The sequence below is a fragment of the Pygocentrus nattereri genome, chromosome 22 (assembly GCF_015220715.1).
Source record: "Pygocentrus nattereri isolate fPygNat1 chromosome 22, fPygNat1.pri, whole genome shotgun sequence".
NCBI classification, from domain to species: domain Eukaryota; kingdom Metazoa; phylum Chordata; class Actinopteri; order Characiformes; family Serrasalmidae; genus Pygocentrus; species Pygocentrus nattereri.
The window spans coordinates 27763401-27779881 of record NC_051232.1 but is presented as its reverse complement, the minus strand read 5'-3'; the positions used below and the strand labels follow the sequence as shown (position 1 = coordinate 27779881).

The 16481-nt window shown below is 40.7% G+C and overlaps 1 protein-coding gene across 1 annotated transcript in view; it reads left to right on the top strand.

The window, feature by feature from the left end:
- Nucleotides 1-16481, top strand: part of ctnna2 (catenin (cadherin-associated protein), alpha 2) — a 539090-nt gene that overhangs the window by 414217 nt on the left and 108392 nt on the right. Inside the window, exon 8 of the mRNA XM_017709467.2 lies at nt 3428-3508. Coding sequence (XP_017564956.2) covers nt 3428-3508 — 81 coding nt within the window. The remainder of the gene's footprint in view (nt 1-3427; nt 3509-16481) is intronic.

The window sequence follows — 16481 nt, the reverse complement described above, 5'->3', positions numbered from 1 at the left end:
ATTTTTAAAATTATTGTTTTTAAATGTTTTTTGTGGTATTGCTTTTTCGCATTGAGTGTTTTGTTACTGCAGCAGCTTTTCCGGATGTTCACTGACATCTGTTTGTATTTGAGCTCAATATTTCTACTTTATTTTAGTGGATTAGGGAATATGACCTAATTTTTTGTCTTTTATGGCTACTGCCTAGCTGTGATCAGCTGATTTATTAAAGTTGAAATTACTAGTCAACAAGAATTTCAGTAACAATTAAAATTTTGTTGTCCTTCATGACATGCATTGCTTTGGAGATGAGAGATAGATTAGTTAGTTTATATAGATTAGTTTATATACATCTCTAGGTGGGCTTGTCAGATATTAACCCTTACATGTTATAGTTATCACTGACAAAAACTCAATATGGTGTAATTCATATTTATATTTTTGTTACTCACTTGTAACTCACTTAAACGTGAATTTAAAGTTTTAAGGGATTTTAAAAGTTTTGCTTTCTAACCTTTCAGTCAGTACCATATTTATGTTTGCAAGTAGTGGAGGGCATTTTATTATTATTTGAATATCATGAATATGTATTGTTGTACTCTCACTCACACACTCACCAGCCACTTTATTAGGTACAGTTGCTTAACTGTTCAGTTGCTTAACACAAATAGCCAATCAGTCAATCACATGGCTGCAACTCAATGCATTTAGGCATGTAGAGGTGGTCAGGACAACTTGCTGAAGTGCAGACCGAGCATCAGAACGGGGAAGAAAGGGGATTTAAGTGACTTTGAACGTGGCGTGGTTGTTGGTGCCAGACGGGCTGGTCTGAGTATTTCAGAAACTGCTGATCTACTGGGATTTTCATGCACAACCATCTCTAGGGTTCACAGAGAACGGTCCGAAAAAGAGGAAATATCCAGTGAGCGGTCAGTTGTGTGGACGAAAATGTCTTGTTGATGTGAGAGGTCAGAGGAGAATGGGCAGACTGGTTCCAGATGATAGAAAGACAACAGGAACTCAAATAACCAACCAAAATCTCTGAGGAACGTTTCCAACACCTTGTTGAAAGTGTGCCATGAAGAATTAAGGCAGTTCTGAAGGCAAAAGGGGGTCCAACCTTTTACTACCACTTTTTACTACTGTTTACTATTGTACCTAATAAAGTGGCCGGTGAGTGCATATTGTTGTACTTGTTTTGCAAAAGCACCATTCTTGGCTTATTTGCCAAGTTTTTGGTACTTATTAATAATAATAAAAAAAACTGTCAATACAGTTTGTTAATACAGATTGTAAATCAAATGTAAATACAATTCACTGTGTAACTAACTGCATAAGTAATTATGTACTAATGTAATTGTAAAAACACAGACCACAAATTACAGGAACAGGCTTTTAAACTTCTTCAAACTGGTCCAGCCTTTTTATTCTTGTACCCGTCCTTTGAGTCTTCTTGTTTGTTTCATCCCACTTTCAGTTGAAGCATTTGGCTGCTTCAGTCTAGCTGTCCATATTTAATGAGAGGAATGCGCATGTGTGTGTGAGTTTGTAGCAAGTGCTGCCACAGGCCGCAGCCTGGCTGTTGAAAGAAACAGACGGACACAGAGAGAGAGATAGAGAGATGTAGTGGGAGTCGGAGATGCAGACGTTGAGAGCTTTGGGCTGTCATCTGTGGCGATGGTGCGTTCTAGCACCCCACACAGGAGCCAGCTGTGAGCTGTCTGGCAGATGGGCCTGGGGGAGAAGGCCACTGATGCCAAAGCCAGCCCGCTTGCTTTAATTGTACTCTAACAAGAGCCCTGGCTCAAGCGGCCCGCCTGTTTACTTGCTCCCTCTGTCAGGGTCTTTCTAAAGTCCCTGCGTCACATACCATGCTTAAGTAATTCTATTGAGGTTTTTGACTGTTTGTTCTGTAAAATGGGAGAGCTGTTGTTATTATGTGTCATGTATTTTCAGTGCTGTTTTATTTATTTATTTGTTTGTCTATTTATTTATTTCCCTTACTGCTCCCCTTACTCCACAAATTTGGATTAATATTGAATACTGAGACCAGCGAAGCTGAAAACAAGAGGAAAATGCTTAAGAATGCACTTGTTTACACTTTGTACCAACATTCATTTACCAATTTATCAGTAACTCTGATTGTGAAAGTCATGTAGTGTCTTCTTGATCTTATGGTATACTCATGTCTTGTAGAATGGTGTGATTTTTGTGTTCTACAGTTGTTTTGTATAATCAGCATTTTATCTTGGCTGAAGATAGCTACCTGAGACCAACTGATGAACAGTGGTGGTGAACTAGGGTAGTGAAATGCTGCACTAATGTTACAGATGTTCTATGTGGCTAAAGAAAGTGTAACGTTGTTGATTAGATAATGCAGTGTGCTAGCCTCTTTATGTAAGCCCCTTAGTGATGTAAACATCGGGGTCTACACTTAAGCTTAATAAGTCACGTTCTAGCTGGTACAACTAAAAAAGCCTTACCTTGATTAACGTAAAGCAGAAAATGTGTGAAAAGTAGGCATAGTGATAATCCTGCCAGAGCTACAGCTCCAGATGCTCAGCCATTGGTGTTTGATGTAGTGCTGCTGTTTCTGAACAAATTTGAATACATTCAGACGCCTTTATTTGCAGAGATGCCTGTATATCCCTGTTCTCAACGAATCTTAACATTTCAAATCATGTTAGATAGTTCACTGACTTTTAAAATAGGTGTGGTGACCGCATCAGAGATTAGGTTATATCATTAGAAAGGTAAATTAAAAGAAGAATTAACAATTTTTCTGTCTACCTTAAAGGGTTAACCCAGTAAACCCAGTGCATAATAAAAATATAAAAAGGAGAGTTAAGCAGGGGGCAACTCCTGCTATTACAAATGCTAGCACTAGCTGACTGCGGAATTGCCAGGCAAGTGTGTTAAATCAAGCACTCTGGACGGCAGCTCTAAAGTGGAGTGTGGCTTTTTTGTAGCCCTGTAAGTGTTTGATCAGTGTGGGCTTTGTGCATCTTTCTTTTTCTTTCTCTGTCTCATTCTGCACCATAACATTGGCAAACGGAACTATTTCTAGTCAAACTTGTTCTCGGCAGTCTGTTGTCCATTTTGCTGCTTTCGCAAGGCACTCGGCTTCTTTTATCGCAGCTTGCTTTCCACTATTGTTATTATTTTTGTGGGCTCCTGTCCCACCCCAGGTCTTCCTGCCCTGAGCCTCCTACGTTTGGAGGCATTTAAAGGGCTGTCTTGCCGAGTTTTCCAGGAATCTTCCTCCGCCCGTACATGGCTCAGAACAGCACTCTTTACTTTCATTCCTGCTGCCTTCTTTGATTTATTTGCTCTTTTTTCTTCCATCTTGTGTGAGTGCATAGGACATGAAGTACTAGCTAAAGCTAATGCAACATGTATAACACAGTATCTCTTTCTCTCTCTCTTTTTTCTCTATGTCTCTCTGCAGACGGGAAGGAAAGAAAGGGGTGACCCACTGAACTCAGCCATTGACAAGATGACCAAGAAGACTCGAGACCTGCGCAGACAGGTAACTAATCCCTCTATTTTCAGACTGACAAAAAAAAAAGTCACAGTTCTCTGGCAAAGATGTTCACGTTCATTTTTGACCCTGGCTAGATTGAGGTAGACAGTGGCACCTGAGCCTTTGCTTCTCAACCTCACTATAGAATTGCGCCACGCCACATAGTCCTAGTAAAAAGGTCAGAGTCCAACTTTTTCGGCATGATTTGGGTTTAGGTGTGGGCAAACTTTTGGCATGTGATCACGAATACAAAATGTTTCCTGGTTTAGTGCTTAAGGTTTCCCTGATTTTATTGGCTACCTAACCCAAACCATAGGCTTACCTCAAATGTTTATTGCATGTTTGATAATGAGCTATAAATTGAAAATGATAAAAGAACACCGTTATTGTTCAGCTAAAACTAATTGCTGCTTGCTTCCTGGGGTTGGAAGTTTAGCTGTACAAAAGATATTTTTCTTGATTTTTTTTAATGATATTAAAAACAAAACAAAACTAAGAAAGTTATTGCAAATATATTCAAGTAAAAGTAATATTACTGAATACTTTATTATATTAATATTCTCTGTCTCTGGAAGGGACTGTTTACAGGGAAAAATACCCTGTCACATGAAGTCATAGATTTGGTGAGGCATGTTGTATTATCGTCTATGAGATCAGTCATTAAGTATTTGCCAACAGCTTAAAATAGCCTTTGAACAAAACTTTGTTATTACATTAACAAATTAAAGTCGAATATATCTGAAGTTTCTCTGCATTTTGAGACGTACTCATGTTTTAATCTAAAATCTCATGATATACCTATAGCCTAGCCTAGCTATTGGCAACTTTTACCTACATTTAAATTTTTATTTTTTTTTCCCATTGTCTTTTTGATTGGAGACATATAAATGTAGCGTTAATGGTAAATGACAAGACAATAAAAAAATAAACAGTGTTACATGTGTTGATGCACAGGCAGCAGATTAGGCTGCCTGATGCTGAACTTTATTAGCTCCATCCTCTGGATGGAGGTGGCACCAGTCCAATCAGTCTGTGCTCTATATGCCATAGGATTTTACTGTCTTAAAATTGAAATGCACTTTAGATGAATTTACCAGTTTTGCAGACCTTTGCTGGTCTAATACTGATATTAACCAGCTACGGAAACCCATACTACTATTTATTCATTTATTTGTTTTTGGTTTTTTTTTTTGGTTTTTTTTTGCTGTTGTTTTTGTTTTCACTAAAGGTTTTTGTAAAGTTACATCATGGGCACTTTACTTCTGAGTGCTCTACATAACCATCAGTAGCACCTAAAGACTGCTGTGTCTCTACTTGAAACGCATGGATGTGCTGTTGACTCCTGCAATCAGAGGAAGTGGTGCATAAAAGCTCCCCCCCCCCCCCCCCCCCACTTCAGCTGCCTCACCCTTTCTTCTGAAGTAATGGAAGCTGGTGTCAGACCTTGCTGGCACGCTCTCATCTAATAGCCGAGCCTGGAATCAAGCTAGTGAGAAAGTGGAGAAAGGGCTGTTTTTTTTTTCTGTACATTTCCATCCCATGCTCCAAAACGAGCTTATAATTTTGGGGCCCCTGGCAGATGAATATGATGCCTCCATCAGCCAAGTTGAGCTTATTGCTAGCTCTCTGTTCCATCAGAGACAGGGGAATGAGGAGATAGGTGTGAAGGCAAAGACCATTTTGGGAGGAAAGATAACTGTGAGGGAATTTGACAGTAATTTGTAAAAGTTTTAAATAGGAATGCCTTTGCATAATTGGCCTGTTCATGTTCTGCTTACACATGTGTTCATTTGATGCTCCTTTTCAGAAAGTATTTATAAATAACTTAGATACTTTCAATAAACTGTTGTGTAGAACACAGGTGCCACTATGAATGAAAGGATGGAGTATTTTGTTTAAGCACCATAATGTAACAATCATTATTTGGAAGAGCAAGTATCACTTAAGGCATTATTGAGCACTGAATTATGATCACCCAGCATTTTAGCAACTAGCCATACTTTTACCTTAAATTCAAACCAGGTGCATCAGTGATGTGTAAGCGTAGCAAGTGCAAGTGACCTTCATGCAATCCTTTCAGTTCATTTCCTTCATGCACTTCATCTGGAAGCTGCTCTTTTTTCTCCTTGTGAGTAGTAATTAAACAGCGTTAGAGAATTTTTCACAATCATGAGACACCTATAGTTGGTAGCCACCGGATACCATTAGTATGGTGTAGTAGTTGCTCTGCAATTGCTAAGCTAACAAGATCAAAACGTTTATAGCAGATTATGATTATTAGTGTATTGTTTATGGACATAAGACATGCTTCTAGTGCAGTCGACATAGACTGAAACGTTGAATGAAATGCAGGTATGTCAGTTCTGTCAGAGTGATGACTCAAATGCTACAGAAACACTTGCAAGTGTTGGAAGGAACCTTAGGAAATACACCGCTCAAAAAAATAAAGGGAACACTCAAATAACACATCCTAGATCTGAATGAATGAAATATTCTCAGTGAATACTTTGTTCTGTACAAAGTTGAATGTGCTGACAACAAAATCACACAAAAATCAACCAATGGAGGCCTGGATATGGGGTCACACAAAAAATTAAAGTGGAAAAACAAACTACAGGCTGATCCAACTTTGATGTAATGTCCTTAAAACAAGTCAAAATGAGGCTCAGTATTGTGTGTGGCCTCCATGTGCCTGTGTGACCTCCCTACAATGCCTGGCATGCTCCTGATGAGGTGGTGGATGGTCTCCTGAGAGATCTCCTCCCAGACCTGGACTAAAGCATCCGCCAACTCCTGGACAGTCTGTGGTACAATGTGGCGTTGGTGGATGGAGCGAGACATGATGTCCCAGATGTGCTCAATTGGATTCTGGTCTGGGGAATGGGCGGGCCAGTCCATAGCTTCAATACCTTCATCTTGCAGGAACTGCTGACACACTCCAGCCACATGAGGTCTAGCATTGTCCTGCATTAAGAGGAACCCAGGGCCAACCGCACCAGCATATGGTCTGAGGATCTCATCTTGGTACCTAATGGCAGTCAGGCTACCTCCAAAGAAATGCCACCCCACACCATTACTGACCCACTGCCAGACCGGTCATGCTGAAGGATGTTGCAGGCAGCAGATCGCTCTCCACGGCGTCTCCAGACTCTGTCACGTCTGTCACATGTGCTCAGTGTGAACCTGCTTTCATCTGTGAAGAGCACAGGGCACCAGTGGCGGATTTGCCAATCCTGTTGTTCTCTGTCAAATGCCAAGCGTCCTGCACGGTGTTGGGCTGTGAGCACGACCTCCATCTGTGGACGTCAGGCCCTCATACCATCCTCATGGAGTTGGTTTCGAACCGTTTGTGCAGACACATGCACATTTGTGGCCTGCTGGAGGTCATCTTGCAGGGCTCTGGCAGTGCTCCTCCTGTTCCTCCTTGCACAAAGGCGGAGTTAGCCGTCCTGCTGCTGGGTTGTTGCCCTCCTACGGCCTCCTCCACGTCTCCTGGTGTACTGGCCTGTCTCCTGGTAGCACCTCCAGCCTCTGGACACTACGCTGACAGACACAGCAAACCTTCTTGCCACAGCTCGCATTGATGTGCCATCCTGGATGAGCTGCACTACCTGAGCCACTTGTGTGGGTTGTAGAGTCCGTCTCATGCTACCACGAGTGTGAAAGCACCACCAACATTCAAAAGTGACCAAAACATCAGTCAGAAAGCATCGGTACTGAGAAGTGGTCTGTGGTCCGCACCTGCAGAACCACTCCTTTATTGAGTGTGTCTTGCTAATTGCCAATGATTTCCACCTGTTGTCTGTTCCATTTGCACAACAGCTGTGAAATTGATCGTCAATCAGTGTTGCTTCCTAAGTGGACAGTTTGATTTCACAGAAGTTTGATTTACTTGGAGTTATATTGTGTTGTTTAAGTGTTCCCTTTATTTTTTTGAGCAGTCAAGTTACCTACTGAAGTGCCAGACCACTGAAGTGCTTGAAATAATAAGATAACAATAACAAGAATAAGAATAATAACACAGAATGGCAGTACTTTCAGGCCTGTGCAAGATTGTCAGAGATTTTGTGTTTTGATTTTAAGATTTCAACCCTTTTCACAGTCCTTACTGAGCTCTGTTAGTAGGTTCCAGAACAGGCACTGTGCAAGAGAAAGTCAATTTATCCAGATTTCTTTCTATCAGACAGATGTATGCTGTACTTTCACCCTGCTGCATATGTAAGGCTGCACAATTCCTGCTAGCATTCTAATACATCAGAAGTCTCAGTTACAGGGCTAGCTGCAGTCACAGTCCTCTTTTCAGAATCGTACATTTTGTAATTGCAGCACTCTGTGCCAAGGCATCATTACACTGGTGTCGCTCCATGGGATGTGCTGGGCCTGCTTTTCCCTATAGAGACTGTGATCACAGACACACAAATCATCAGATCCAGTGAAAACACACTTTTTATTCTACATTTTATGGTAAATCCAAAGGGAAGCAAATACCACCCCAATTCCAAAAAAGTTGGGACACTATGTAAAATAATGTATATTAAATACTGTAAATAAAAAACAGATACACACAATAGAACATAGAACATAAATCAGATGTTGAAAGTGAGGCGTTTTACCATTTCATGAAAAAAAAATGAACTCATTCAGAACTTAATGGCAGTAACGCATCTCATGAAAGTTGGGACAGGGCCATGTCGACCATTGTGTAGCATCCCCTCTTCTTTTAACAACAGTCTGTACACATCTGGGAATTGAGGAGATCAATTGCTGGAGTTTAGGAGAGGAATGTTGGCCCATTCTAGTCTGATGCAGTATACTAGCTGCTCAGCAGTCTTGGGTCTTCTTTGCTGGATTTTTCTTTTCATTTGTCAAATGTTTTCTACTGGTGTAAGGTCTGAACTGCAGGCAGGCCAGCTCAGCACCTGGACTAAAGTTTCCAAAGGTGAAGCTTGAAAAGATAAAAAGATATAGACATAATGGGACTCATTGGGACCAGCAACTGTGCACGACCTGGTAGACCACCAAAACTGTTACTCCACTGTTCCACTGTTCCCAGTTCCACTTTTACTCTAGTGTCAAGGTATCAGTGTCATTGCATTTGGGATTACTTGGATAATGACAGTTAGAAAATGCAACCAGCTTGTAAGAACATTGACAGTGTGGAAAAATATGCTTACAGATGTTTTTGAAAAACTAAAAGCAAGGCTCCTAAAATGACTGAAAGCTGTGATAAAGAAATTAAATAAACACAAAGAGTGGTGGACACACTAAATGCTGAAAAATTATATATGTCGATGTTGAGGCTTCCGTATAATTATCTGTAAAATATGTTTTCTGTTACCGCTGGGATAGGCTCCTGCAAACCCCATGACACCATGAGTGATACGCGGCTTAGATAATGTGTGTGTGTTTGTGTGAAAATAAATAATTACATTGTTAATATTAGGACTTTTCAAAGTAAATAATTTGTTAATATTAATATGAAATTATGAACAGCACTATTTTTTCCTTGGTTTGACCCATTGAACCAGCTGTATTAGTGCAGGCTGAAGCACAGCTGCTTGTGGGTAATGCGTTGCTATGATAGAATCTGTGACATTAACCCTCTCATTCAAATGGAAAATTAAAACAATACCTTAGACAGACTACGCTGTTCAGGGGACCTGTTGACAAATCAACAAATTGCAAACTAGCAAAAGCAACTTTCCATTGGTGTTAAATATTGGAAACCATGTTCTCTCAGTGGAAATCATGCGATTCTCATGTGCAGATTCAAGCTCTGCATTCAACTGATGGAGATATCCTTTCCATCCATCCCTTTTCCAAGCCGCTTCTCCGTCAGGGTCGCAGGGGGGTTGCTGGAGCCTATCCCAGCAGTCATCGGGCGGAAGGCAGGATACACCCTGGACAGGTCGCCAGTCCATCACAGGGCAGACAGACAGACAGACAGAGAGACAAACACAGACAGTCACTCACACACTCACACCCAGGGGCAGTTTAGCATATCCAATTGGCCTGATTGCATGTCTTTTGACTGTGGGAGGAAACCAGAGAACCCGGAGGAAACCCACGCAGACACGGGGAGAACATGCAAACTCCACACAGAGAGGACCCCGGTCACCCGGCCGGGGAACCGAACCCAGGTCCTCCTCGCTGCCACCCCTGATGGGGATACTGTTTTTTTTTTAATATAAATACTGTTTATACTGATACTGTTTTTTTATTATTGAAAGAAATAAATGCATTCTAAAGAAGCTTATTTTATGCACTTACATAGCTATAATGTATTGCACATTATTTTTGATTTGAAAATGTCATCTGTACATTACATTGTATGACCATCTCATTATGGACTAATAGAAATGGCCCAAAATCACTTGGAATAAAATCCAAGTGCTTTAACTTCCATAACTTAAAATTAATATTTTTTTTTCCTTCTGTACTGTTAACTTTTTTAAGATATGTTTTCTTACAACAGTGACTGGGAAACACACACACACAAACGTTTCCTCTTTAATCTCCCCAGACTCTGCAGCATCTCCCATAATTGGAAACCATCTTTTAAAATCTTTCACCCTTTCTGCCCTGGCTGTAAATATGGCCCATGCCATGTTCAAAACGAGTCACCAAACTCAGCAGTCGTTCATCACACTTCTCATTTCCGCTCTTTTTTTCACCTTGCATTTCTACGCCCCCTTGTCGCCTCCTTCTCCTGACCAACATTCGGAAAAGCTGTAAACATCTTGCCGATGCCCACATTAGAATTCACCCATAAAATAAGGGACTGGTTTACAGATTCACCCGGGCAAGCACTTTTAATCCTCTTAAGACGTTTATTTCATTATCTAGCAGCGGTATTACGCAGGGTGAGATGTTTACAGCAGAGGGGGGGTTTATAGTACAGTAAAGTGGTTTAAAGGAAATGAAAAGTGTTTGATAGTCCTGATTTACTCGGCCGAGCAGACCGCCGTTTTCATCCAGCCAGTAATTCAGCACATCGCTTCTTATTCGTCTCTGCAAGCCTGCCTCACTGCTGCCCATATGGTCCGGTGCTTAAAAGCTCATCACACCTCAGCAACATGTTATCGCCTTTTCCTTTCCCTCTCTGACAGCATCCCGTCTAATTCCCCTTAAGGATATTTGAGATTAAGTCGAAGCATGTTCAGGGATCGGGAGTGATTTTATGCGCCCAGTGCAAAATCTCATTTTGTTTTTGTGTGTTCCATGAGGTAGATGTGCAGTTATTTTATTGTTGTTGTTGGTGTTGTTGTTGTTGCTGTTGTTGATAACTCAGCTGTCTTGACTCAGTCACCACAATTTTAATCCTTAGAAGTTACCTTCCTGTAATAAATGACTTTTCTGTAACAAGTAATTTTCTGTTAACCTCTTAAAATGTGAAGTCTGTGTGTGCTTCACTCCAAAATGTACATAGCTGAAATCTTTAAAGAAGTTATCAAATGACTTCTTTACTTCTATAAGACGTAAATAATATGCTTTAAGTTAATGGCTTCATCCTGGCGTTCAAGGGCTTAATGATTTCTGTCCTCTACAGTGCTGTACGGAAGGCAGAGACCACTCTTTATTTTTCAGTTTTCAGTGAAAACGGCCAAAAAAGCATATTTAACAGAACATTTCACAGAAGCCTCAGTGACTAAATATCAGATTTGTCAGTATTTAGTGTGTCGATTCTTTCATTCTTTTTAAGAGATTTCCTTTTAGTAGTTCAACGAAATCTACGGTGATATTTCTCCACACCTCCAAAAGTTCAGTCTTGGATGTTGCTTGTGTTTTCTGCTTCTTACCATCCAAGTAATCTCGAACACATACAATGTTTTTGAGGTCTGGACTCTGGAATGCTCAGTCTGTTGTTCTGAGAACACCAGCAGCATCTTTGTTTGATTTGCATTTCTATTCTCTTTTTAGTTTGTGTGTGAATGTCTGTCTGTCTGAAAGAGTGGTGACCTGTCCATGGTGTATCCTGCCTTCCGCCCACTGATTGCTGGGATGGGCTCCAGCTCCCCTTGCGACCCAGAAGGATAAGCAGCTTGAAAAGTGTGTGTGTTTCCTTTTCAGGGCTTGTTAAAAGTTACACAGCCTTTCAGACTCAAAGTGTTGAGTTGTCTGCTCACAGTGGAAGAATGTACACAAACACCTTTGAATTGTTTCAGATTTGGCTACCAGGTCTTGTATAGATGTTAAAAGTTCCATTTTGCCTGTAGCTTTTCATTGTTTTTTGAATATGAAATTTGGAAACCTGTTTTTCACTCATTGTCCTTTGATGTTCTTCTATGTATAATACTTTCCTTGTATAAAATTTCCTTGAAAAGTTCCTTGGTTTTGACAGCACAATTCCCAAATACATATTAGGCTTTTGTAAGTGGATTGCATGAAGCTGATGCATCTCCAAGATGAGGCACTGAGACAGAAAGACACAGAGAGCCGGGGTTAATTGTTGTACACAAGGAGTTCAGACACACATCTGACAAAAAATGCTTAGTCCATCTGCTGCCTTGGAAGAAAGCTGGGGTGGACTGAATATGTACATGCATTATCAATCGGTTTAGTTTAGAATCATGGGTCACATTAGTAATTCCTGTTATTTGTTCTGAAAACACACAGTGTAAATGTATGTTGCATCTATTCATTCTGGACAGCACTATTTTTACATCATCATTGTTGCTATAGGTGTCTAACTTTCAGGTCAGGCAACCTGACAATTCTGCTAATAGACTAAGAAGCTCAGCAGCACAACAGAAACTTTAGAAGCACACAAAGTAGCATGTCTGATTTTTTTTTGTTGTTGTTTTTTTGTGTTGTGTTGTGTCTTTCCTGTTTTGGAGATTTTGTGCCAACAGTGGCGATTTTAATGTGATTCTATGCATGTCCGAGTGTCACTGCATGAGTGTGGGTATGTGTGTCACTGCTTGTGGTTAAATTAACATGCATGTGCCAGTACAGCCATACTGAAAATATGAGCTCTGCTATACCACCTCCCAACATCCCCCCGTGGGAAGGCCGTTGGACCCCTCAGTCAAATGAATGGAGGCATCGCCATCTCATCAAATCAGCCTCAGTGACGGAACAGCAAAGCCTCAGTGGCAGCAAGCTTTGAGTTATTACTGTCTACCTGGCAAGAGGATCTACAGCCCGAGCCTTTACAAATCAAATGGACGCTTTCTGCTCTGCAGTGGCTGTGGCAAAACGCTGGAGCCCCTGATTTCTGATAAGCCGTGACTGTGCAGAGGCTGTGGAGCTTTGTTTTGGAGTTTATTGCATTGGCCTACTTGGAGCAGTTTATTTATGGAGGTTTCTTTGGATTCGTCAGGCTGGGTTGTGGAGCAGGGGATAGAGTCTAGAGAGAGTATTGTCTTAACACCTGAAAGGTTGAAGAACAGACAGGGAGCGAGAGAAAGAAAGCCTGAACAGTGGATCAGCATAGTATTTTTTCTTACAAAAAGTATATAATAAAAATAAATATAAATATAGTTCATAATTAAAAACATAATCAAAATTCCTGAGCAGCACAGTCATCTAAGCTTCGGCTGGATCGTCAGGAGATCAGTTCAGTTTTCAGCAAGATCACAACCATCTGTGGCCAGGGATCCAAGAGGATATAATTGTCTTCGCTATCTCTGGGTGGGTAGAATGGCCTTCCCCCCACCCCACCCCAATTACTTAGTGATATGATATGCTAGCTGACGTGGTGGTCTGTTTGTTGATGTAGCAGAATTGGCAGTTACTGTTCTCCTCTAAGGGTATTGAGCTGTCTATTGACATTGTGGTAGCAATGGTTTGAACAGATGTAGAAGTGCTTCACATGTTTTCAAGGAGGCATGTGCTAGCCTTCACCCTCCCAGCCTGGGAGCATTGTGTGATGAGGGAGACTTGACTAATGGAGTGAAATTGGCTGTGACTCAACTAAAGAGAAAATTGGGTTAAAATTGTAGCAGTTATTGTTTTCCGCCTGTTTATTTGTTTTTGCGTAGACCAATTAGACTAAAGATAAATGCATTCTGATTCTGATCTTTAGAGAGAAAGATAAACAGATTCTGAACCAATTTTAGTGCTTTCACAACATGAAATCTATATGTCACTAAATATTGATGCTTTATTGGTGGAACTTTCACATGTACTGGTACATTTATGGGACTTCAGTATCTGCCAGAGTTACCAGTCATTAGATACAGCATAAAGATAAAGAGATATAAATACTTTGGCTATTCTGTAGCTTAATATGGTCATGCTACAAAAGCTTGTCTGAGTTGAGTATGTAAAAGAGAACTGGTTTAGCACTAGCTTGCTTTTGCTCTTTTTGCATAAATGCATAATCAGGTCTTCACGGTCCAGCAGCATGCACAGAATAAGTATGTAACTGCACCTCCAGGGAGAGAGTTGACCCTGCATTAGCATTGCTATCAGAGCCATCAGCAGAGGTGAGGAAAAACCTCTGCATTTATTATCTGTAGTCCAGTTCAGAGGCTTCAGTAGCCGCAGGGCCTTTAGCTGTTATAGCCCTCAGCTTACATTACCACTGGGCACAAACTATCATGTACATCACTGTAGTACTCAGATATGAAACGGACATGTGGGTCGGTCATTTTGGCATTAGGAGTGGGAGTCCGTGCCGTTGCTGACTGGGTGAGCTAGGGCTAATTTCCACAGCAGTCAGGTCAGTTACAGCTCTAACGCCAAAACTACTCACACAAGAGCTCTCACAGACGAGTGTTAACCTGAGCTCTCGTAATGCCTGTAAGTACACAGAGAGAGAGACAGACAGATAGAAAATAATGAATCAACAGACAGATGAAGATTTAAAAAATAGAGAATAGACAGTTCAGATGAGAAATAAAATATCATGGGCCAAGTGTACATATGTGTACAGTAGCAGTGCAAAATGTGCCTTGATGTGAACATGTGCCTGAATTTATTGTTTAAAGTTCCAAAAAAATGCAAATTATCACACAAACTGTACATAGACCCTCTCATTAACTGCTCGCTCATGCAGCATATGGTTGAAGAGAGGCAGTGAAATAATGGTGATGTTATGGTAGACAGAAAAGAAAATGAAAAAATTTAATTAAGTTATCGATTTTATTAAATTAAGATCTTTCCCTCAAAGTGTATTCTACAGAGGTGTTCTTTAACTCCAGGTAAAGAAAATAGAGTTTGTGAAATGTTACCGTAGTCTGTGTGCACATATTGCAGCTGCATCACATTACATTTTTTGTCACATCTTCTCACATATACCTTGTACTGAGAGTTAAATAGTGTTATTCTGATGGTGATCATTTTTCAGCACATATTCAATGGTCAGGACTGTGTCTACTGCCATTGTTAACATGTTTTTAAAAGACTTTGTTTTTCAGACTGCTGCATGTGTAATATTTCCACTTTCTTCCCTTTTTTTTATTTTTTTTTTTACATGAAATGTGAACGCAAGAGGACGAAAAGCACATTTTGCATTTGCTATACACCTTGACCATATACTGTGTGATAAGGCTTGTGCAGCAGTCTTGTATGTAGCACGCAGACAGAATGTCCAATTTGTGCCTGAAACTGGTTTAAAAGGCCAGGTACATCGAACCCATAGTGTGTGAGAGAGAAAAAAATATCAGAAAGGTGCAGAGAGAGTGATATACAAAGAGATAAAAAGATGCAGAGAGAGATGGAGAAAGAGGATGAGAGACAGACACAAGTGACATAGTGAGAGAGCAAGGAAGACTGACAGAGAAATAGAGTGTCATAGAGATAGAGACAGAGTGAGAGAGAGTGATAGAGAAGGCAAAAAAGACACGATGCAGAGAATGAGAAATGCACAAAAACAGACAAAGAAGATGCAGAGAGAGACAGAAAAAAAATGACAGAGACAGGGGAGCAGTCAAAGAAAGACCAAAACTGAAAAAAAATACAAAATAGATACAGAGAGAGAAACGAGAAAGGGAGAGAATAAATGAGGCTGAAAGAATGAATAAGAGACAGAAGAAAATGTTGGAGAAATAGAGAGTGAGGGGGTAAAGGAATACAAAAACAAAAATAATGGACAGAAAATGTAGAGAGAGAGAAAGGGACAGAAAGGGCAAGAGACAGCCAAAACTAATGGAGAGAGAAACAGACAGATGGAGAGAGGAAGAATAAGAAAAGGAGACAGAAGGAGTGATGGAGAGGAAGAGAGGGGCAAGAGACAGACAGAATAAAGGAGCGGTTGTGCGGGCCTTTAAGGAGAAAGCGTGGTAAAGCAGAGAAGAGCCTGATTGCATGAGTTGATGTAGAAATTGCCATGAAGGTGGTGTTGCAGCAGTTTTTGAGTTTGGATGAATGGTGGTAATTGAGGAGAGAGGGAGAGAAGGTTGATTGAGGCTAGACTTGTAGCCAAAAACGGCCGCAATTAGTAATCCCCAGACGCGCATCCGTTTACTCGCTGGAGCTACGCCGTGTGTTCAAAGTCCTGTCGCCCCATTTCTAATAAATCCATCTGTCATCCCCTCTTTCTGGCACTACATTGACTGACGGCTGACTTCAGGACAGCCTTACGGTGCCGTTCATTTTTCTTAGCATATGTTAGTCTCTGCTTGGTTTTCCCCATCAGTTAGGAAGAAACTTCAATGCTGTTCCATTTCTCAAACTTAATTTCTGCTTCCCCATGTAGAACGTTCATGGTTTGCATAGCACCTTTATCCATAATTACCAAAGATAGGCTCAGATGTTTACTTGTTTTAAAGATGAACAGCTGGTTCCTTACTCAGTGCCTTAACTGCTGGAGATTTAAGCAAGTAGTTGTATCATGCCACTATCTTGTACTTAGTCTAAGGGTTGAATGCTGTAGTAGAATCTTTATTCAGGCTGCTGAGGCCAATTGTAGGTTTGACATTAGCTCTTGTATAAAAAGATAGAGAGACAGACAGATAGATAGACAGACTTCTCTCCTTATTCATAATAGCCTTGCATTGCCTAGAAGGTGATAGCATACTCAGTGGGCAGTACA